Source organism: Ciona robusta, chromosome 1 (assembly GCF_009617815.1).
Source record: "Ciona robusta chromosome 1, ASM961781v2".
In the NCBI taxonomy this organism is placed as follows: domain Eukaryota; kingdom Metazoa; phylum Chordata; class Ascidiacea; order Phlebobranchia; family Cionidae; genus Ciona; species Ciona robusta.
The window spans coordinates 11,782,325-11,806,035 of NC_143235.1; the positions used below are offsets into that span (position 1 = coordinate 11,782,325).

Here is a 23,711-nt window from a genome sequence, read left to right on the forward strand (position 1 = left end):
TCTTTCTGTCCGAACATTATTGCCTTTTTCCGAATGCTTATGTTCGGTACGAACATTTTGTCACCTATGATTTTCTTGCTACACTGCGGTTTTATATTGTATGCCTTTCATTACTTAATTTATGTCCTACACACTTGGTTTAACTTGGGTATATTTGAAATTATCATATTTAATATTTATAAACACATGTGACAATACTGTGAATCCAACAGAACAAAAATCAAAGTAATTTAAACAAAGTTAACACTGAAAAGATATAATTGCACAGTACATTACTGAATACATGGAAAAAATAAGGGTAGATTTACATGCAATGGTAGTTAAGCTACAGATAGGAAGCTTTTTATGTACATCACATTCTATTATACAACTAGTTGCACTTAACAATAGGAAGCAAGGTTTAGAAATAAAGGCACGCTTTAAACTGTTGTTGAATATAGTAGGGTGGGGGAAGATGGAACACCTTTAGCACATAATATCTAAATATCCTGATCGTATTTTAAACAATTAACAACGGTCTATGGGAGTCGTTGGGAGAGAGTTTTAAATTCTTTAAAAGTTTTTTGTTTACTACCAAATGGGTTGAGAAAAATAGAATGAAAAGGAGTCCCATCTTTCCCCACCCTGCTATATATTAAGAAATATGCTGTGACTTTTATGCTAGAAATGAAACTGATGACAAAACAGCAATTTTGAAAATTTCGCGAGCACACAAACATAAAATACACCTTAAGTTGTTTGGATTGAAAATTTTTGGGGTTAGGGAGATAGGATAACTTATAGAATAACTTGTGGTATTTTATAATGTAGTGTGGGTAGTACCTTGGGTGTATGTAATAGCAAAAAGTTTGATGAGATCAGACGATGTAATAGCAAAAAGTTTGATGGGATCAGTCGATTATGAAACAATAAATGAAAAGTTATGAAACAACAAAGGTAACAGAAATTAAATTGCATATAAGGGAAACAGACATGGAACAAATGTTATTAATTTACTTGCATTGTGGGTAGATCGTCTTGCTAATAACATAGGGTAAGAAAATAAACAAAATTTTGCACAAAAAGACACAAATCAAGTATAAGAAATATACTGAATAAATTTTCAGTGAAAAATTGGAACACATTCTATATATAACATGAATATGGGATGCAATATAGAGGTGTGGGGAAAGATGGGACACTTTTACCACAATATCCAAATATCCCTATCATGTTTTAAACAATTAACAACGGTCTAGAGGAGTCGTTAAGATACAGTTTTATAATTCCTTTGTTTACTACCAAATGGAAGAAGGAAATAGAATGAGTAGGTGTCCCATCTTCCCCCACCCTACTATGACTAACACTGTGGTATTTTTTTTTCAAATTTGGAACATATTTTTCAAATTTGGAACAAACTGGAAATTTACGATAAATTATCTCCGGCGTCTAGCGCCAATCGGTGGTTGATTTCTTTGGTTCCAAAAAAGAGAGCAATGAACCCGACACCAAAACAACCAAGCAGGAGATAATTTGCGAAGGTTACATCTGGGAAGAAATGATAAAATCATTAAATTCATTAATCTCAATAATGATAAATTAAATTCATGTGTAATTTTTTTAATGAATTTTGTCATACAGTTTACATTTTTAAATTAGTATAATTGTTTAATACCAAAGTACACCTAAAATATTTTTACCAAAATGCCTATTTTCAGCCCTTTTAAACAAAAAAAATTATTAAATTAAAATTCAGAGTCAAAATGCAAAAAACTGAAAGTTTTCTTTAAAAAAAACAAAAAAATGATTCAAATCGTAGAAAATGTAAAAAAATCAACAATATTACTCTTACCACTTGAAACTTTGAGGCCAATCAAGAAAACAAATGAACAGATGTTATAAAACCATACAAGTACAGATGTGGATGTAGCTTCACTGACAGGGTAGGCTGAATCAGCAGCTAACTCCATACCAAGTGGTACAGCAGCATTGATTGCGATGCCAAGGATTATCATAGTTGTCCATATTTCCACTAGAATAAAAAGATTTTTTTTTACAAAATTTTTTTTGGAGGCGGTAAAAATGGAAAATTTTTAAATTTCTTAATATTTAAACAATTTAATAAAAGAATGAAAACCAATTTTAGTTTCAAAATAAAGTTTGGTAAACGATTGACGGTCGTTTAAATTTGAATATTCGCATGTCTGCAATAAAAAACATATATATATATACTTCTTTTGTATACTAGAAAATTGTAAGCATATTTCATTAAATAATTTGTCAGTAAATTTATAGTTTTTCCAAAAATGATGCACTTGTCTACAGAAATACACAAGCACATTTTTTTGAAGTTTTCAAATCAAATAAAACCTAATCTATTATTCTGAAATTTAAATTTTTCGAGACATTTTTTTTCCGTTTTTAATTTTAAAGAGAGAAAAAATGAAATTTAAAGAGATAGGGTCATATGGCACACAAAAACATTAATCACAAAAATAAACAATTCCCAGAACTTCACTTTTACACCAACACATTATATATTTTTTACTTTAAATTAAACGATGAATCTAAAACCTTTTCCTGGCTTGAATGGATCCACATTAACTGATGGTAGGCAGAGAAGAACGAAATATAGAAACGCAAGAAAACTGACGATAAATAAGAACGACAACATTGTTTTCATTCTTCCTTTCAATCGATCAGTAAACCTAGGAGAAAAATCTTTTCTTTTATTTTGAGGTTTTCTGCCATTTTAGAGAATGCTTGTAAACACATTGTGCTGGTACTTGACCAGAGAAAAAGCAGTAAAATTTGTTCTACAACAAATTTAGATTTGGTAAGTTATAGATCTCAATTAAACTTTTGAGTTATATTTTGCCTATGAATGATTTCTTATATGTTAGAAGTTGGAACCACATAGTATAGGCCATATTCCAGTTGCAAGATTAGTTTATTAAGACACCAGGCGTGTGTCATACAGTCATACATACACACCACCATCTGCCCACTATTTCTGTGGGTTTACCAATAGACCTCATGCCTACAGATGAGTTAGTTGCATTGAATACGCAGTACGTGAATGTAATATTGATCTGTTTTCAATTAAACCAGTGTTGTCAAACTATACAACGCCTTGGTGTCTCAATTTAAATCGGTCACATTCATACAAGCATGTTGCTATCACAAGTGGAATTTCAAAACATAAATTAAAGCATTTGAGAAAATGAAATTGTTTTCCCAATATTGCATAAATTTTAGTAAAGCAGTTTTTTGAAAAAAAAGAACATCAAAAAACACCACAAGTATCATATACAAACCATTAGAAATTCAAAAAAATATTTTCAAGAATTTTAGTTATTAAAAAAAAAAAATACTTAAGTACTTACCAGCCAACAAACATCCCAGAAGCACAACCAATCAACGTCATCATGAAACCGATAAAGTCGGATTCATTCTATAAATATATTACAAGTTTATACCTTTTCCAAATACCATAAATAAAGCTATGTTTTCATAAGTGCATTTAAAGTTATGTTTTTCATAAGTGAATTTAAAGTTATATTTTTTCATAAGTGCATTTAAAGTTATGTTTTTTCATAAGTGAATTTAAAGTTATGTTTTTTCATAAGTGAATTTAAAGTTATGTTTTTCATAAGTGAATTTAAAGTTATGTTTTTTCATAAGCGAATTTAAAGTTATGTTGATTAGCTTTAATTTGTTTCCAATTATGTCTTACCCACCTGTTTTACTTTCAAAGGTTTAAGAATAATTGCCATCACCCCCGCCCAGCCACCCCACGTACCAAATATTATTGAAGTAACGAAAGCAACAACCAAATACTGCTTGTGGTGCCTGAGTGACAGAATCCCACTCTGAAAAATAAAGGAATAAAAAATATTTGTAACAAGCAAACAATTGTGCAGCAAAAACGAGTAAAATTGACTTGATGTTTACATAAATTAAAAGAGATTACATAGTTATTATCATTAGCAAGTAAGATAATCCTGCTTTAAAAGCACCTACACAACAATTTGAAGATTTAAATATTGATTACAAAGTCTAAAGTTCAAAAACAATTGCTTTCCCACCATTATACTTTAAATTTTTTGTATGGAACAAATTTAAAAACAATTTAGTTCATATTTTTACAACAATATTAGTCTTTTCCTACAGTAAAATAATTATTAATCAGCTGTAAAACATCCGGCCTTCTCTATTTCTTTTTTTGCTAAAATATGCGCAATATATTATAAACATAAACATACCATTAAACTCATTCTAGCTTTGGATGCCGAGACACTAGGGGGGGTTGGTGGTTTCTTCGGAAAGAAAATCATCATAGCGATGAAATTTGCCGCAGCAAGACCAAACTCTAGATACATGACAGCCTGTATTTCATGTCTAGAAAATATATATAAGGATCTTTAGTGAACCTACACAGTATATTTAGTTACAGCTTGCATGGCGGAATGGCTAGACTAATTTTTTAAATGGTATTATACTTCTCTTGTTAAAAGCATATTATTACAGTTGGGTTTTAAACAGAATCGATTTAAAAAAGGTTAAAAAATACTTCAAAATGACACACACACACACATATATATAATATATACATATGTTTAAAGATAGATTTTTATTTTAAATTAACATTCAGAATTAAATATATTAAAAGTTATAAAAAGGTATATATATATATATTTAATATTGTTATATCGAATGCAAAACTGACAATAATGCTTAAATTATTTTTTTAAGGTAAAAACAAGCAAAAATAGAAAAACAACTGTTCAATAAAGGTTTAGCGTATAATAATGTTTATATTTTCATAATATTAACATTTATATCCTATCTCTGTTTAATGAACAATAATTAATTAATATGTCATGTAAGTTTACTGCTCCAAAATGAGATTTAGTTACAAACAAAATTTAATGCAAATTTCAACTTATTACCTTATTTTAAATATCTCAAAACATGAACTGTTGACTGGCAACGAATGTTTAGAAACATTAAAACAAGAAATGTTAAGCGTTGAGTTGGGAGGCTCACTCACAAATAAAGGGCCGATAATATAAGCAGCTCCAGTGCCTGAAATACAGAATTTTATTGCCATGACCAATGAGAATAAAGTATATATATATATATATATATAAATTATAAAAATTTGTTTTTTAATATTTTTTAAATTTTTATTGCCATAAAGGGTATTTATTATATTACTAGTAGAAGGTTTACATATCAGTATTATAAGCAGTAATGCATGATTGTGTATTTGTTTATTTATTTTAATATTTATAGACTTTTCATTTAGTATACTGTTATGTTTCAATGCAAATTTTAATATTCTATAGTTAAGTTCTAAATGCAGAATTATTTTTAAAACACAGTCTGAAGACTTATGTAGGCAAAGTTCAATTAACAAACACAGACATGCCACGAGGTAGAATGGCAGTTGAATCATTAATAGAATGTATGTTTGAACGAATGCCTATATAAATACAACATCTATAAATAGATTGTAAGTCCTTTGTTACACAGGTTGACAATCTAGTTCAGTGGTTGAATGATAGAATGAATGAATGTAACTTACTTTATCCTCGTGTGGCCGAAAAACGACAGTCGTTATCACACGAGTTTAACACCTCGTGCCAACTGACAAGTTACCATATATGTTACTTTATAGGTGATTATTTTTTGGGGGGATTTTTTTATTTTTTTATGTATGGCTGATAATATAGACAACCCATCAGCGCCCACTGGGTTGGAGCAATTGCCGTTAAGTGTCTTGCCCAAAGACACATACCGATACGCCAACAATGGTAGCAGCGTCGTGGCTTGAACCGATTACCTCTGGGTTACAGGCAGGCGCGCTAACCACTATACCACGGCGCCGGACAGGTTCTTAAACATTTTTGTATCTTTTACCCTTCTATCAAAGATGCTTATCAGATTTACCCCGAATATGTAATTTGGCGCTCATTTATTAAAAAAGCCAAAACAACTAATTACATCAGTTATATTTAATGCGTTAGATGCGCTAGCTTTCGGCAACGAGTTGTTGCTGGTAAAGTATAACAATTTGCATAATTTTTCTGTGTCGCGTCAACTGACTTTAATTTTTATTGGTAGCGCATTTACCCTCTAAATCCGAGGAATTTACTTTCAGGGGTAAATTTACCCCAGTTTAAGAAATGCTGATCTAGTAAGTAAAGTGTTTATTTAGTGCGAAATTTGTAATTAAAGACAAACTTTTTCACTTAAACAAAGAAATTATCTATCAAAAAACATATTAAACAATAATGTGCAAATATATTATATAAGAAAACATATTTTTATTTGTAAGTGAAATACCTAACTTTAAATTATCCAAAAAATAGAAACATGTCAAACAAAAATATCTCACCCCAAATATATGAATGTATTTCTACAAAATAAGACTCACCAAAATAGTTAAATAAAGTTGTAATTCCTGTTGCCGTGATACGCTCTGCTGGCGGGAACCATACATTAGATAACATTGGTGGAACAGCCATTACCGGACAACCAGCAATTCCATTTAAAAACTGAGCCACATGAATTACGCTGTGTTGAGAAATTAAAATTTAATGAAATTATTTTTTTTTCCTCATTTAATTTTATAAAAACATTAGAAATTACATATATATAGATATATATATACTAATTTCATTAAATTTTATTTTTTCAACTTAATAAATGAAAATAAACATCTGGTATTCATTTATTTGCTGTTTAATGTTGTTTTAGTGGCAGGTGTTGTTACATTTTATTTACGTTGCTGTTGCCATAGGATCTGAGATTCAAACCAGAGTTGGCTATTACCCTAAGCACCTACATATCACCTGTCTAACAGGTGCAACTCAAGGAAAAAAATATATTTAGTTGTGCATGGGTAATACACAAACTCTAGCCTGAATATCAGATCTCATGGCATAGCAAGCTGTAGGACATCAGCCATGCTAAATAAAACCTATGTGTTTCATAAGAAACCTATGTGTTTCATAACTATAAGACAAATACTGTACAGAAAACTATGGGGTAAGATGGGATGGCGTACCTGAACTCCATATTTCCTGATTGTGTTTTGAACAATTAACAACTCTTTTAAAGTCATGGGCTACGGTCAGTGGCGGATCTAGAGGGGGGTGTTTGGTGTTTGAACACCCCCCTCAGATATTTTATACATATTTTCGTTACGTAGCTCTAAACGAAAAACGGCGCGCGTCAAAGTAACGATCGTTTGTAGTTAATTAAAATCAACATTCCGTGACTCAAAATCAACTACAATACTACAATACTGCTTAAATCTCTGTTACTGATTGCGCAACTTGTTGCAATCGTTATCTATATTATCGTATGCATATCTACATGCTAACGTAAAGATCACTCGTCTGGCGAGCCAAACTACAGGAGGTAATCCTTTAGCTGGTGGCCACCTGAAATTTTGGTTTCAAAATGTTCTATAGGCCTCACTCATACCTGCTCTCTATTTTTTTGGCGAAAAAGTCGGGCGTTCGTGTCGAAAATTAACTTTGAAAATGCGCGAAAACATGCCTCGTCACCGTAATTCGTCTGACTTGCGTAAGGTTAACGAATTATTACGTCACAATCGCGGTATGTTACGTCACAACAGTGTTATATTACGCACGTTACGGGACGTTATAGCCTTGTTTTTTCGCACTGTTTTATGCTAGTGAAAACCTTAACCCCATGCCCTAACCCCTAACTCCCAACCACTAACCCCTAACAAATTACGTTATCTGTAACGTAGAAATTAAACGTAACAATACGCATTCTATGATGTAATAATCTAACCTTTGTTTAATTCATGACGGCTCGTGTGGAAAATACGGTAACGCAGCTCGATTTCGCGCATTTTAAATGTTAATTTTCGACACGAAAGCACGAGTTTTTTCAAAAAAATTTAGACAGCAGTTATCAGTGACTCAGTAAGACCTAAGGAACATTTCGAAACCAAAATTTTAGGTGGCCAGTGACCACCAGCTAAAGGATTACCACTACAGGAACGGTAAATCTGCGATTACCTGCTGTTATAACCAAAATAAAAGCTTGAATCTATAGTGGCGAAATCGGTCTGGCCAGTGGCCACCAAGCTTTATCTAAACACACATTTAATTCACATGCTTGTTGCGTTTACGTTCATAGAAAGTATTCATCGTAAACGAGACAATCCTTTACCTAATGGCAAACGTGAAAAAGCACACATCATGTTTTAAGCACCTGCAAGCTAAATAATGAACGTGTGAGTCCCTATTATGACGCAAACAATCGACGTGTGAATTGCTATTATGTCGTAATCAATTGCCAGGTCAAACAATCGTTATTATGATGCAATGAATACACGTGTGAATCCTTACTATTTCGTAACAAATACACTGCTTGGCTGAGGAAAACATCGTAAATATAAAGAAGCAATGCTTCTGGAACAGATTTAAATTGATTTTTACGGCCTAAATCGTTTAGAATGCAATGCAGGGATAAAACATTGTCTGTTTAGCAGTATTGCAGTAATATTGTTTGTTTAACTGAATTCTTATGCAGAAATAGAGAGGGTAAACCAAACTCGCGTTAGCAAAAAATAGTAACAGGCTTTCCAGAAATATGCGTATCGTATTATGTTTTAAGTCTGCCTAACCGGTGTTGTAACTATAAGTGATGTAACAAAATATTGTGGCAATTAACATGAACGTGAAACAACGAACGTTTGGTTATAGTTAGTTAAAAGTTCCTGTGCGGCAAATTTGAATACGAAAGTCGGTATTATGACGTAAAAATCAACGTGTGAATCCCTACTATGACGTAACAAACATTCTGCTTGTCTGAGTAAATCCTGCGTAAATAATGACTTTATTACGCGTAGCATAGATTAATGTTGCTACCGCGGGCAAATGCAAGTGGTGAATTAAAACTTACGGGTTGATTTACGCACATATTAATACGGCGCTTTGCAACTATTAGTTAAACATTTTCTTGCGAACACCCCCGTCAGAATAATCCTAGATCCGCCTATGGCTACGGTTATATAATTCTGTAAATATTCTTTGTGTACTGCCAAATTGGAAGAGAAAAGAGAATGAAAACATGTGCCCTCTTCTACTATATAAATTTGTACTATACTGACCGCCCAACTCATTCTACTATATAACCACTATTCTACCATACTACTATATAATTAAATATGCTATAAGACTTACTATTGAAGTATATGGTTGGGCAAGGGTAAACATCGTAGTCCTGTTGCTATAGCGACAAGAAAGGCACCGGACACAACAGTTAACCTAAGACCTTTGATTTGTAGCAGCCACATGTAGAATGGCATTGTGATTATGAAAGATATGGGACCCCAGTTGGTGAGAAGTTCCGTATCGCCTGTGAGGTTGAAAAATTGAGTAATGTTGAACACAATGTTAAAATTTTTATTACATTATATTCATATTGTTTCTAAAGACTTGAGAGTAACTTTTTATGGAAAATCTTTAGTCCTTCATAAGCATGTTATAAGAACTGTTTTTTAACATTTTTCCGAATCTTTTAATTTAGTAAACTATTCTAATTTTTTTTACTATAACCAAAGAGGCAAATAATGTCATTCATTCATTCATTTAAACTGTACTTATTTTTATATTAAACACAAAAAAATGTAAATATAATAATATAAAATGTTGTGATAACGTATATCCAACTCACTTTTTGTAAAACCAATTGCTGCTTCAGCCGAATCATCAATCGGACTCCATGTGTTCCATACAGCTCCTTGCAACAGGCCTTGTACAGCAAATATAAGACATATATACCATCTGTACCAGTACACAGTAAATTCTTCAGTTTTAACATCTTCTTTATAATTTATTGGCTTGTTTTCATTGAGGAGATCATGGTCCTGGTATAATAAGTATAAAAAAAATTAAAAAGTTTGGCATCATAATTATTGTTTCATTTTCGTGCAATTAGTGTTTTATAAATGAGATGGTTTTTCTTTGTGGCGTTAAAACAATATTCAAGTGTTTTAATAAATGATGCAAAACAACAAAGTTCTGTTAACCTAGTTTTAGTTGTTATCAGAGCATTAAATTAAAGTTGCTACTTGCTGAGATAAGCTACTTTATTGTTGCGCACAAAACGTATAAAAAAATTACAAAAAAATATATTCTGGATAATCATATTCAAAATGACCATGCCATTTTATTATTTTTAACATCAAATTTCTTGCATGCCCAATTTCAAGAACAAAAGTAAACTTTAGTTTTCATAAATAGTGCTATTTCAAAAATTACAGAAAATTAAAATAAAGATCAATAATTTGAATTTTAAAAAATCCTCAAAAATTAAACCAAGATCATTCTTTCAGAAACAAAAAATAAATAAACAGCTGTGTTTTTTAAAAAAAAGGAAATTTAAACAAATACCGTTAAGCTCTCTTGAGATGTAGATCCATAAGATTTACTGTCAGATATAAGAGGTTCATTTTCATTTTCGATGGTCATTTCCCCAAAGTTTGTAGCAATTTAGATGTCTTTTCCAGTAAATAAAACTATACAGACTCCATAAATGCACACAGTGTTTCCTGCTACACAGCTACAAATCCTCCTAATAATTGGACACAATTACAGCATTAAGTTATGTACGGCAAGTGTTGATTCATGTTTTTCACTCAGATTTTAATCACGTTGGTGTATTACTGGTGCAGGTGAATATGTCAAAAGACAAAAACTGGCACAAAAAAATCATTTATTAAAATCTTTTTTTTTTTAAATTGGAATTTTGACAATTTTATGTTTTATTCGTTCATAAACAGTATGATCTTACCGATATGGTTGTTTAAACACTTTAGAACAGATAAGGAAACAGGAAATACAATTACAAGTGGACCAGAATGAACCAAGTACATCGAACTTTAAGTATTTACAACAATAAAAGAAACAACTAAGCGTGAAAGAATTCTAAATGCGCCAGAATCAAATTTTTCAATGAATTTTAATGAATGCCAACTATATTCTAGTTTACAACAGTTTGAAGCAAAACTCTAATTTTAATTTATTTGTATGAGAACTTAAAGGGGTAACAGCATGAAGGAAAATATACTCAATATGTCTAGTGTCTAGATGTATCCATTTGACCTATTCTGTAGAATCAAGCCAATGTCTGTAGGGCTCGCTGTGCAAAGAACTGGACGTCAACATCCTTGTCATGGGTGAGGCGTTGTAGCATTGGTTTCACTTCAGTACTGAGACTTGTACCATCTAATTGTAAGCCAACTCTCTCCATGCATTTGCAGACATTGAAACGGACATTAGCGACGTTATCGGTGGAGAGACGGATAATGGTTGGGAGAATTAGTTTCGTCAACAGTTCCCCTGAAAGAGCAGTTGCCAATTCGTTCACACAGAAGATTGTTGTCATTCTTCGGAGATAGTTTTGATCTTGAGCCAAGTTGAGGATTTTCGGCACAACGGTGTCTTTAGCCCAATTCACTCCAAAAGCTTCAACAAGTTTTCTCAGGTTCGTGGTCGCGGCTTCTCGGATTGCAAACACATGATCAACCAACCACTGCATGCAAAGCTCATTCAATTTGTCGTCAAAGAACTGCTGGCCCAATTGTGCTGCAAGAAGAGGCATGTGCTCGATAATCGCGAGGCGAACTCTCCATTTTCCATCCTCTGCAAGTTCCACGATAGCTGGAAGCAGGGATTGAGATAACTGGTCGATTCCGATCACCTCGTTCACGCAGTCGATGTTGGAAATGATGTTCAGACGAACATCTGGACATTCATCCTTCAATTGAGTGAGGAAGAGTGGAAGAAGATGCTCAATCGTGTTGTCTTTACCGAGAACTGGAGACAGGCCCATGATGACTGAAGCAAGAGCAGACTTCACGTGCTGATTTGCATCAGTCACAAGCTCCTTCACATGAGGAAGTATGCTGTTCATGATCACCTGTTCTCTCTTATCCACTTGAAGGTTCTCACAGAAAGATTTCACTTTGTAAGCGACAGCAGCACGCACTTCAGCCTCACAATCTTTGAGTAAAGCCTGGAAAGCTGGGACCAAATGTTGGTGTGTCAGTTGAGGACCAACTGCTTTTTGTAACAAGGTGAATTTATCGGCCAACATATATCTCACTCGCCAGGACTTGTCTGCTGCTGCTTCACGGATTGTACCAAGAAGATACTGCTCACATTCACTTTCGTTGAGCAAGTCAGCCATTGTAACACACCCATCCACAGAAAGCAACCTCACCGAGTCTTGTTCATCGCTTGCCAAGTTATGCAGGAGTGGAATTAGATCGGAAGTGACTTGTTCACGCTCAACAACTTTGGCGAATTCTCCAAGTTTTGAAGCAGCTGCTCGTCGGACCATTGGAGTGTCGTCGCCACAAAGATTCCGGAACATGGTGCGTAACTCTTGCTTGAGGGCGCTAGACACACGAGGGTAGACGACGCTAAACAGCCCACACGCAGAGGTACGAGATGTAAACCAATCACCAGTTGCCAAACGCTTTATTAATGGGATCATGTAAGCTTCCAAATCATTTGCACTATGATCATTAGCAACAGAACGGAGAGAATCAACAGCTTTATCTCTCACTACGGTTTCTTCAACTGTAGAAAGACTCTCTAGTGGTGGGAGTAAGCAATGGGCGAAGCTGTTACCGCCAACAAGCGGTGTGAATGAACCGAGTTGTTCGGCCAGAGCAAGCAACACTTCATCTTCGTCGCACATGGAGTCTGTAAGGAATGGAATGAGCTCCGATCTTGTTCTTTCAACTCCAAGTGCCAGTGCTATTGTAGATAGCTTCCGCATACTGTTTAATTGTAGTTGGACGTCTTCATTACGTAATTCGTCAATTAGGACCGCAATCGGGTACAGAGAGTCATCTCCAGCTTCTTCGGCCATTTCTTTAAGTTAGAAGTACTTTTAATAGTAAAAAATCAATATAAAAATGTTCAAATCGAACGCTTTTGTTTCACTTTACGCAAAACTGCAACTCAGTTGATCTTTGGAAAGAGGCGTAGGAGAAACTGTTGCTTATGAAAAATGGCGACATTGTAGGTGGCGCTGTTTCACATGAAATATAACAATTTGGGGAGCTCTCAAAATAAGTTTTAGGTTTAAAATCGGTAATATCGAAACATTTTTATTTTAGACACGTAAAATCAGAGTCTGTTTATATACGGACTCTGCGTAAAATAGTTTTTTTAGTAAAAAACATTTGTTGCAGTTGTATTAAATTAGGATTGTAAAATTTGCTTATATGATAAAAGTTCATTTTAATTATTTAATCAAAAAGGAATTGTTTGGTTGGTTTTATTAAAACAAAATAAATAATATCTTTTCATAATACATAAAAATCGAATTTAACCTTTCCAAATTTTTGCAATTTCAGATTTGGGATATTCCCGATAACGAGAGCCACACAATTAATTTGGGCATGTAAGTTAATCTGGGATTGCCTTTTTTCTAGATACGGTATATAACATACGCAGTACCAGAACACTGAAGTAAATTGTATATATCAGTCCGTGTTTTTCAGTTAAAGTAATGATAGTAAAACTCAAGGAGGGAGTTTTAGAATAACCGGTTAGCTAATATTTTGTATAAAGTTTATTAAAAGCAAACACTTTTAACCGTAATTTAGCTTAGGTGAAAGGTTTGATAGATATACCCTATTTAAGTGGTAAAATGTATGCTTAACTACTAATATCTTAGTGCATACATATTAATACCTAATTGGTTTCACATTTCAGGTTCTTGACTGTCCAAATGGCCGACAACATTGAAGAAACCCCACCATGCAAATCCTGCAAACTTAGTGTAGATTTAGGAAAACCAAGATGGGATCAATCAACATTCGGTGGAAGGCTGAAACATTTTTATGCAATAACCGACATGCGGAAGTTGTTCGTGCCAGATTCTCAACTAGATCATGCGAAAAATCTTGTCCTGGCTTACAGGTGAGAATAAGGTCGTAATTGTGTGGATATGGTCATTTTTAAAACAGTAAGCAATGCTATAAAACTATCATTACCAGAAAATGCATTTTTTTGCAATTTTTTATAATTACAGGTGTGAAAAATTATTTGCACAGTGATATTTCCGAAAACATTGTAAATTATATAAATATATAAACATAATATTAAATAAAAACAAAACAAATCTAATTTTTCACAGAGCTGGAAAATGTATCGGTGACACAACAGAAGAACAATTATGGAACGCTAAGCATCTTTATGACTCGGCATTTCACCCGGACAGTGGAGAGAAAATGAATTTATTTGGAAGAATGACTTTCCAAGTGCCAGGAGGAATGGCAATTACTGGCCTTTTATTGCAATTTTATAAGTAGGTTTTAGTATGTGTCTTTGTGCAAGAATAGATAGTTGATCACAATTGCTCCAATCCAGTGATCACTAATGGGTTGTCCAAGTTATCAGCCATACATAAAAAAAACATAACAAAAATTATGGTCACTAACTAACCAGTAATGCGTTGTTTAAATTGTCAGCCATTAAGAAAAAATAATCACCCACAAAGTTACATTCGTGGTACCTCAAATACTGGCATGAGGTGTATAAAACAGAACTAGCGTACAACGACTGTTCTTTTCCACCCAAGCGAGGGTAAAGCAATTTAAATTCACATTATCCAGTATTATTTTACATGTTTCTTTCAGTAGATTAGCCAAGAATGTATAAATAAAAATGTGTTGGTAAATGCACAATCACTTTTTTTTAAAACTGGTGAATAAAAAAAATATATATTCGATATTTTAGTTGATTACAGATGCATTAATTGAAAATTTATGTAATCCACTAGAATAATCTTTGATGGTTTTTGCTCTATTTATTTATTTTAAAAAATCTGAAGTGTAGCAGAATATAATGAATGAAACTTTAACAGAACACCTGCGCAAGTTGCATTAATGCAATGGTTTAACCAGTCATTTAACGCTGTAGTCAACTACACAAACCGCAATGCTGCTTCAGAAACATCAACGAAACAAATGATGTTTGCATATGCTACTGCTACAACTACGGCATTAGGTAACAAATAAACACTTAATTAATTGGGTACAACATTTACGCTTTTAACTGTCATTGTTTTTATCCATAGCGTGTTTTGACAGTGTTTTGCTGCTTATTCCCTTCTCTTCAAATAACATGATCTTCGTTATTATTTTCCAAGAGATGATTAAAAATTATGTTGTTATGTTATAAATAATATCCTCAAAATTTAATGTAATGTTTATTACAGTATTGGTAATCCTTTATAATAAGGCAAAATGTATTTTAAATTCTAAAAGTGTTGTTTATGTTGACCCATAATTCTCAATATTCACATAACCTACTACACACAGGTGTTGCCCTTGGATTGAACATTTACTCAAGGAAGGCACCGCCTGTTGTTGCACGCTGGGTCCCATTTGTTGCTGTAGCTTCAGCTAATGCTGTGAACATTCCTCTATCAAGACAAACGTAATATTTCACATTCACAATGGGTTTTACATAGATTTTAAAGAAAAAAAGAAAAATAATATTTTTAAACCATGTTTGGTAGTAAAATTTATTTTTATCTAATTTTTCAACAGTTTTTTAGTTTTAAGTTAAACAAAACTTTTCAAGCACATAAACTGCTTGAAAATATTTAATCCTTTTTTATTTCATATGCCTTAGTTGACTTGCTACATTTCAGGGAATTGTTAAATGGAGTTACAATCACAGATGCCGAGGGCAATGTGATGGGAAAATCAAAGGTATAATAATAACATTGCATTAAAAATGAGAAATTTCGAAACCTTATATAACTTCTTTATATGTTTTGATTAGAAATGTGCTCAGAAAGGAATAAGTCAAGTTGTTTTCTCTCGAATTTTAATGGCTGCACCAGGAATGGGTGAGTGTTTAATAAATTTACCATTTGTAAAGCAATCATGGTATTTTAAATCCACCAATAAATGAATGTAACTTGCTTTATTGTCGAGTGGCCGAAAACAACAGTCGTTATAACAGGAGGATTTATACACCTCGTTCCAGCTAAGTTACCATATATGTTCCTAATTATTGATTTTGTCAGTGATTATTTTTTGGATTTTTCCTTTTATTTTTATGTATGACTGACAATTTGCACTACCTACCAGTGACCACTGAGTTGAAGTGTTTCAAAATATACATTTTTTTAAATTGTGGTAAAACAGAAAAAATACTTCTGTCTTATTAAAGCAGCCATTGTTCCAAGAAGACCTTTGCAGAGCCTTGTAAGAGATAACATTCCTATGTTTGATTCCCACAAGAATTATCAGCACAAGTTTGCTCTTATTGTTTGAACCACTTGTTTGACTTTACAGTTTGCCTCCCCATTATGATGGAGAGTTTGATCAAGCGGAAATGGTTTAGATCACGAACATGGCTACACCTTCCTTTTCAAGTAACTGGCCTTGGAGTGTTGTAAGTGACGACTTTGGTATTTGATTTATATTTTCTATTCCAACAACTGTTGTTTCTATTCTAACAACTGTTGTGTTTTAACAACTGTTGTTTTGTTGCTATTTCCTGTCTTTTATTTAAAATATTCCTAAATCTTTGCTACCGTAATGAAAGAGACAAAGAAAAGTTATTATATTATGTTATTACTATTATTCTCTATGGGTGCTTTCTTAAAACAAACCAGGGGGCCTTGCGGTTAAGCCAAATTTGTTTATTACCTTTAAATTGTGCTTTCATGATGTAACACTTAAGTGATATACAACTGGATATTCAACCAGTTGGAAAATGCATCATTTTTCTTAGAGTGTTGCAGTGATTGGTAACCTGTATGGAAAATATGTATCTTTAGGAAGATTTTTTAACTGTACTGTAATAAATGCATGTGGAAATAGTGTATGAAGATGGCCCTAAAACAAAACAGCAAATCACATTGGTCCTAATTTAAGCACATTGTCCTAACTAAGAAATACTAAGGTGCCAAAACTACATATATATCAATAATAATAATAACTTTATTGTCTCTTCCATTACATGGGCGAAGATTTGAAAATATTTTAAATAAAAAAAGGAAGTAGCTATAAAACAACAGTTGGTAAAACATGCTTACAATTAAAAATATATTTACATTTAATTGGAATCCACTCATCTATATCCAACCCATGTCTTTCCTTGTGTAAAAGCAAGAGTAGATCAGAATAAAACCACAAGTCCACAACACATTTAGATAAAAATACATTGCTGATAATAATATCATGTTAAGAATAAACCAAGATAACAACAAATCTTGTACATTATTGTCAGACTTCTTTCTTAGAAATTGTTTTTCTTTTGTTCCAGTTTAATATTCATGGTTCCAGCAGCTTGTGCAGTCTTCCCACAACAAGCGTGAGTTGCAAATTTTATTATTTTAGTTTTGAATGAATGAATCATGAATGTATCTTAATATATCAACGAGCTGCTGGAAAACGACTCAAGTTGCCAGAAAACGACAGTCGTTAAACATGGGTGTTTTGTTTCATACACTTCGTGCCAGCTTACAAGTCACCATGTATGTTACTTTGTGGCTGCAAAGTTTGACTTGTTTAGTATGTTAAAAAACATCCAATGTTAAAAGCTTTTTTTTGTATTAATAAGTGTTTTTTGTAACTGTGTAATTTTAAAATGTCCTTGGGAACAACACCTAATGGCAGTTGTTTTAACCCAGTGGTCCCTTACGGGTTTTCCTAACTGTTGGTAATAAAATAAAATATTAAAAATGTAGTCACCTACAATGCTGCAAAGTTATATATTCGGTAACTTGTAAGTGGGCATGAGGTCTATAAAACAAAACACACATGCTACATTGAATGTCGCTGCCCTGGCGATTGTAAATAAATTATATTTATTCATGTATTATCACATGTTATGAGTCAACAATGAACATGTTTATATGAATCATGTGTAAAACTAAAAAGCGAAAAATTAATAAGAGTTTAAATTGAAAATATAGCTATTAAGCCGCATCACATTTCATTATTTAGTTAAAACGCTCTGGACTGTACATTTTGAGATTCAATCATGTTTTGCATTTTTTGTAATTTTTTTATTTAGTTTTATAAAGAAACACACAGTAAAGAGAACTAACTTTTTAAAGATATATAACTTTTACAGATCAATGAAAGTTGGAGATTTGGAGTTAGATGTTCGTAAATCAATTGAGGAAAAACACGGCAATCTTATCAATACTGTGTACTTTAATAAGGGTTTATAATTCTAACTCTGCATATAATTTTAGACAATTTTAATAATTCCCTTGATTTGTAGTGCCCAATATTAATACATTCCAAAATTTTTACCTTTTCTATACTACCTAAAAGGTTTAGTCACTTTAGTGCTTTATTGTAATAATAAAATGCTTTTGTGTTTGTTTAACATACATAACATGTTTTATCACTTAATCGATCAATTTAAGACCCAACATAAATGATCCTGTTAAACATTGTTTTCTAAACAGGTAACATTCATTATATAAATATTGGCAGATGTTGTTTTTATTGGGTTATTTTCTGCCACAACTATGTCACGTAGCTGCTTTCATTTTAAATCATTTTTTACATATAGTTATCTGCTAACTATTTGATGCAATAATTTTGTTGTTTTAATTACTGCGCAATCAGGTAGATGGTGTTAGTAATGAATAAAATCGATGATATATATAAATGTGATGCTCACAAATAGTTTAAATGCATCAGCTATAGAATAGTAGTTGGGGGTAAATGCAAAACTGTACAAAACCAGGTTTGTTATGAATCTGTTATGAAAGACAATATTTGGATGTTATTTTCTAAAAGTGTCCCGTCTTCCCCCACTCTACTATATCTCAAGCACAAACTATGGTTTTCCAAATCTAGTTCTTAAACCTTGCATTAATCATCGACTAATATAAACATTGTTTTAAAACATACAAACAAGAAACAAACTGTTTCATTGAACATGTTGGTACCATGCTAAACAATATAATTGCACAATGGTAGTATATACAAATGAACGAATATTTCAGGCGATTTCCAACATATGTACGTTTCCAAAAAGTAGGTATTTTATAAAATAAAACCATTTTAATTATCATTCTGTCAGTGGATAAGTCAGAGAAAAATAAAATAATCTTAAACAAATACTTCTCACTAATAAAAGTAAAATAACTGGAAAAATTTAAAACAACAGCTTATGTACAACCATAACAGTGAAAAATAAGATTAATTAACAATTTCTTTTTAACCTCTTAAATATATTAATAATAGCACTAAAGTATAAACCCGTTTATAAAGACTTGATTAAACAAAAAATCCATTTATAAACTGAAAGAGTTATTTGATTTCGGTAAAACATTTAATAAAAAAAAGTTTGAAAATGAAAGACCAAGTTCAGAGATTTTCAGGCAGCAATATACAGCATACTAAAACATAACAGAGGCACTGTATTACGAAATAATTGTAACTGTGAACTGCATTATTGGAAATAATGAGGATATAGTGATATATTTTGTGAGCGTTGAGTTATTTGGGACGCCAAACATGATTTGAGAAACATTGCATGAATTAATAACACAGTACCATCAAATTCATGCACTTAAAGATGTACATGTACAGTTATATACACAGTTGCCCTGCTGAAGTGCTGTTTTAGCATAACAGGAACACACCAATAGGTGTGAAGATGACTCATGTATTTCGTGCAGTTGCTGTTGCTAGTCGTTTGCCAATGTAAACGCTGTGTATGAAATAATTCGTGAAATTTATAGAACTATACAAGGCTATTAACAGTGTACCATGTCCACGTGTATGTGTCAAATCATGTGTGTATTACTGGCTCTGCTACCATTGTACCAACATTGTCAAACTGACTCAAACATATAACATCAAATAAAGATTTAGAATTTTCAAATGCAATTTTTGATTTGATACTCACTGTAAGCCTGATAATACTTACTATTAAAAATATTTTGTATTACATAAGCAAGAATTTTAAAAAGTAATTATTATCACCAAAAGAGTATATAGCTTTTTTTGCCCAAAATCTTTGGTGACATTGCTAAAAAATCAGTTACACTCATTGATGTAGAATATAGGAAACCTGGTTATGTATTGAAAACTGTATACTTTAGCTTTGCTTTTGTATAGATACCTAACAAGTATAAACTGTTTTAAGATTAAAACTTGGTGCCAGATTATAGATGCCCTGTCAACCATGTTTTAAAACATGGAACACATATCAGCCCAACCCCACCCACCCTTAATATTGGGTCTATAAATAATAATCAAGATATCCCAAATTCTTAACACTGTACTACCTAGCATAAAACAGACCATTCTTTACGCATATTTACATCAATTTTAACAGTGAAAATCAATTAAAAAATAGACGAATATCGTCTTTATATGTCACACACAGCATTATTTGCCCGTTAATGCCACGTGTGGTGATGCAACCACAAATCCATCAGTTGTGCGTTTAATGCATGTAGTGTACTGTTATTTCGTTTATTGTGCCTTTCCTTAACTAATTCATTCGGCAGAGTTGCTCCAATCATTTATTAAGTTTATTATAAATAAACCGAGCTTTGAAATAGGTTGTACATTATTGTCTAGAACTCACCCAATCCCAAAAGCCATGATGTTTGTTAATATGATGGATGGAATAAAGACTTGCATGAACTCCCATGAGAAAATGTCATGTTTCATGGCAGCTGAGTTTCGCATGCTTAGTGGGGTTCCTTTTCTCTTTGGGTGTTTGAACTGCCAGTTCCTGGGGTTGGAAATTAACAATAATTAAATTGTCATCAGCCAAATTGAAACAACTGAATTAAATAGGCCATGGTGTTTAATAAAACAGCTTAGAGCAGTGTATTATATAAAAAGAAAAAAATCACACTATTTTTATTAAATATCGAAATCAGTTTGATTTTTTGTATAATATATATATCAATTTTAAGCTTAATTAACATTAACCTTTCACATAAAATCTATTTCACACAAAAGTTGGTAAAAACAAAGAGAACATGACTTATAAACAATGTTAAAAAAAATGCAATCAACCATTATAACTAGATCATTGTAAAGTCGCAGGGGGTACCCTATCCCATTGGCCTATTCAGGTTCACTGAACAGAGTAGAAAAGATCATACTTACATAGGAGGTGAATTAGTAGGCTTACTTGACCAATCCCACACCCAGTCGACATTGGTAGGGCTTGGTAATTGTCGGGCAGATGATACGTCATCCAGCTGTGATTGAATATGTAAATAAAGTATTAAGGAACCAGGAATACATTTTTCAAATTTTATTATCAAAAAATATATAAAAAACGAACATTTTCATTTATCCCTTCGAAATCGATAGCAAGCTTATGGTTTTAAAAGAACCAAGGAAAGGCAATCAACAGCAAAACAACAGTTGTTAAAACAGCCTATCAAGAAAGTTGGTTAAAAGCACCAATTAGAAAGCGTGGCTGTTGCACACATGATGCTATAATCATAAAATTGTATGGAAATTTTCCTTGGCCAAAATTCCCAAGCCGGTAAATGTTGTAAGTGGTATTGGTTTAAGTATCATACCTTTATTTAAACTGACACCATATGCTCCCATACCACACTGTCTGTTTAGTAATGATCCAAAACAGGCTAGACAGACCGCAACTTGCCATAGGCAACTTATAATTTAATCTAATACACATCTATTGTGAAACAAGCTATTGATTACCTGTGTTTGACCTTGGAACTTGGGTGAATTGGTGCCACTTAAACAGGGAGAATGGCTGGTACTGCCTGCCAAACTTTGGGGGTGGGGTGGGCTATAAAGGAAAGATTTAATTGAAATAAATGTCACATGGCAGCAACAAAAACACATATAGCCACAATGGTGATAGTAGGAAGTCTTGAACCTTATAACCATTAGGTAAATACAAGTTACATAGAGTTAAAAGATAAGATGTTTTACTGCTAAATACATGGCACGAAGTAGCTGTATAAAGCAAGCACCAATTAAAATGATTTAAACTTCGGACAATTTAATAAATTAAAACATTGTCTTTATTTACAATCTGAATAATATGCGCAGTTTGAGTAGTAAGCAACTGAAAACATAAAACATTATTATCAAAACAGTATCAAAACATAATGTATTTTACTACAGGTATGGATCAGAAATACAAAATAAAACCTCTGCATGAATATTTAATGTTTACTAAAAGCATCATATATATACATTATGTATGTGGATACTGCCATGCATGGTTGTTAACTTGTTACTCGTCATCAAGCAGATGAGAATGGTACTTTATAACCACAAATCTTGACAAATGATAAAAAATGTATATATATATATATATTGCCGAATAACAGATCAAATTGGTCTTCAGTATCTTACACCAGAAACAAAATGGCATATTATGATGCCTAATGCTCATTGTTAAGTGATAACAGAACAAAGTTTATTTAAACAAGAAGATAAAATACTGTTTTTTCATACAGATTACGGACTATCCAAACATGGCCCACCATACATTGAAGAACAATTACAATATAAAATCAACTGAATGTTGATAAGAAAATCAGTAAATGAATACCTAGCTATGAATAAGTTTTGGTGCTAATAAAGAATCTCTCTTACTCTTACGTTATCTGCTAACCAGTAAATGAAACTGTTATCCCATATAACCAGTAACCTAAGTGGTAACCCCCAACTATCAACCTCTAACACTTTTTACCAGCCTAACCTTTAAAGCACCGGAGAAATGTTCGCTAGTGCCTAAATTTTAATATTCACCTGTTTAAATTTGAATGGTTTACTGTTGTAACCCCCAACTTCCAACCTCTAACACTTTTTACCCAGTCTAACGTGTAAAGCACCAAAGAAATATTCACTAGTTCCTAAATTTTAATATTCACCTGTTTAAATTTGAATGATTAACTGATGATGGGTGTGATACAGATGGTGTGGAACCTTCTCGTTGCGCCTCTCTAAGTAACTTCTCCATCTCACTGTTGTATGAATACTGAAGATATTTCACTGTACCTGTGTCCACATTAGACGATGCAAGGTCCACCCAGGAATCTAAAAAGAACGGGTTTATGCAATTAAAATATTAGCAAATTATTATAATAATATCAAGAAAAAATGTTACGAACATTTCTTTCATACAATTGACAACCGTAAGCTTGTTTTGACGACTGTTTCCTAACTATATTTGTTATTTTTTGTTTCGACTATTTTTAAATCTTTGTTGCCGTAATCAAAGAGACAAATAAAGGTTAGCATTTTAGGCTACTATGTTTATACAGGTTGAGATAGATAACTCGATTAGTAAAAATGGCAAACGAAATGAAAATTTTAACCTAAAATAAACATAAATTATTTATAATATTTAAAAACAACTTACCACCCAGATGTTCCTCGTTCGGCTTGAACCCTGACAAAGTTTTGGAAAAATCAGACATACTGAAATTTTTTTGCAAAATTTAAATTGTATTTAAGTGAATAATCTATGTAAAAAAAGATGAACTTAAATATAGTATAGAAAGTTATCTTTATATAGTTTATGTACGAAATAAGAGTTTACGTTTCTTTTTAGTTACAATAACTGATAATTTGGTAAAGCTGCATTACCGTAGCCACTGTCGCAAAGAAAAGAATTTTTGTTATAACACTAGCTGCTATACAATGTACTGACACACAA

At 32.4% G+C, this 23,711-nt stretch overlaps 4 protein-coding genes across 6 annotated transcripts; 1 reads left to right on the forward strand and 3 right to left on the reverse strand.

Annotated features, from left to right (window-relative positions):
* Positions 1–133: 133 nt before the first annotated feature.
* LOC149743249 (solute carrier family 49 member 4 homolog) lies at positions 134–10,610 on the reverse strand. Its single transcript, XM_089875885.1, has 11 exons — positions 10,425–10,610; positions 9,706–9,898; positions 9,213–9,387; positions 6,422–6,561; positions 4,932–5,067; positions 4,245–4,380; positions 3,720–3,851; positions 3,366–3,433; positions 2,554–2,687; positions 1,832–2,011; positions 134–1,527 (listed from the first exon to the last, which is right to left on the reverse strand). Exons 1-11 carry the CDS (start codon positions 10,500–10,502, stop codon positions 1,406–1,408), a joined length of 1,494 nt encoding a protein of 497 aa, XP_089732011.1. The 5' UTR covers positions 10,503–10,610; the 3' UTR covers positions 134–1,405.
* LOC149743250 (serine/threonine-protein phosphatase 2A 65 kDa regulatory subunit A beta isoform-like) lies at positions 10,606–13,054 on the reverse strand. The gene has a single exon (XM_089875881.1). The coding sequence runs from the start codon at positions 12,910–12,912 to the stop codon at positions 11,149–11,151; it is 1,764 nt and encodes a 587-aa protein (XP_089732007.1). The 5' UTR covers positions 12,913–13,054; the 3' UTR covers positions 10,606–11,148.
* A 338-nt stretch (positions 13,055–13,392) lies between these two features.
* Positions 13,393–18,698, forward strand: LOC149743251 (sideroflexin-2-like). 2 transcript variants are annotated; one of them, XM_089875898.1, is made up of 10 exons: positions 13,393–13,449; positions 13,764–13,970; positions 14,188–14,358; positions 14,917–15,059; positions 15,374–15,491; positions 15,709–15,769; positions 15,843–15,909; positions 16,361–16,460; positions 17,337–17,384; positions 18,150–18,698. In XM_089875898.1, coding segments are annotated over exons 1-10 (1,017 nt in total). In that variant the 5' UTR covers positions 13,393–13,447; the 3' UTR covers positions 18,250–18,698. The 2 variants fall into 2 exon arrangements, with proteins under 2 accessions (XP_089732024.1, XP_089732023.1); XM_089875897.1 differs by lacking the exon at positions 13,393–13,449 and adding an exon at positions 13,460–13,596.
* Positions 16,696–23,575, reverse strand: LOC149743252 (BCL2/adenovirus E1B 19 kDa protein-interacting protein 3-like). Of its 2 annotated transcripts, none has more exons than XM_089875909.1 (6): positions 23,415–23,575; positions 22,924–23,089; positions 21,737–21,827; positions 21,167–21,261; positions 20,634–20,783; positions 16,696–16,823 (listed from the first exon to the last, which is right to left on the reverse strand). In XM_089875909.1, the coding sequence occupies exons 1-6, from the start codon at positions 23,470–23,472 to the stop codon at positions 16,799–16,801; spliced, it is 585 nt and encodes a 194-aa protein (XP_089732035.1). In that variant the 5' UTR covers positions 23,473–23,575; the 3' UTR covers positions 16,696–16,798. The 2 variants fall into 2 exon arrangements, with proteins under 2 accessions (XP_089732035.1, XP_089732034.1); XM_089875908.1 differs by lacking the exon at positions 16,696–16,823 and adding an exon at positions 18,979–19,748.
* Between the last annotated feature and the right edge of the window lie 136 nt (positions 23,576–23,711).

Bases quoted from the DNA above. Each gene is read 5' to 3' on its own strand.
- LOC149743249 (XM_089875885.1), bottom strand. From the start codon at position 10,502: ATGACCATCGAAAATGAAAATGAACCTCTTATATCTGACAGTAAATCT. The intron at 3,852-4,244 runs GTATGTTTATGT...TTTATTTTTCAG, and splicing joins AAGCTAGAATGAGTTTAATG to AGTGGGATTCTGTCACTCAG. The intron at 3,434-3,719 runs GTGGGTAAGACA...ATATATTTATAG, and splicing joins AACCTTTGAAAGTAAAACAG to AATGAATCCGACTTTATCGG.
- LOC149743250 (XM_089875881.1), bottom strand. From the start codon at position 12,912: ATGGCCGAAGAAGCTGGAGATGACTCTCTGTACCCGATTGCGGTCCTA.
- LOC149743251 (XM_089875898.1), top strand. The intron at 14,359-14,916 runs GTAGGTTTTAGT...AAACTTTAACAG, and splicing joins CTTTTATTGCAATTTTATAA to AACACCTGCGCAAGTTGCAT. The intron at 15,770-15,842 runs GTATAATAATAA...TGTTTTGATTAG, and splicing joins ATGTGATGGGAAAATCAAAG to AAATGTGCTCAGAAAGGAAT.
- LOC149743252 (XM_089875908.1), bottom strand. From the start codon at position 23,472: ATGTCTGATTTTTCCAAAACTTTGTCAGGGTTCAAGCCGAACGAGGAA. The intron at 23,090-23,414 runs GTAAGTTGTTTT...CGTTCTTTTTAG, and splicing joins GAACGAGGAACATCTGGGTG to ATTCCTGGGTGGACCTTGCA. The intron at 19,749-20,633 runs GTGAGTTCTAGA...TTTCATACACAG, and splicing joins ATCATGGCTTTTGGGATTGG to CGTTTACATTGGCAAACGAC.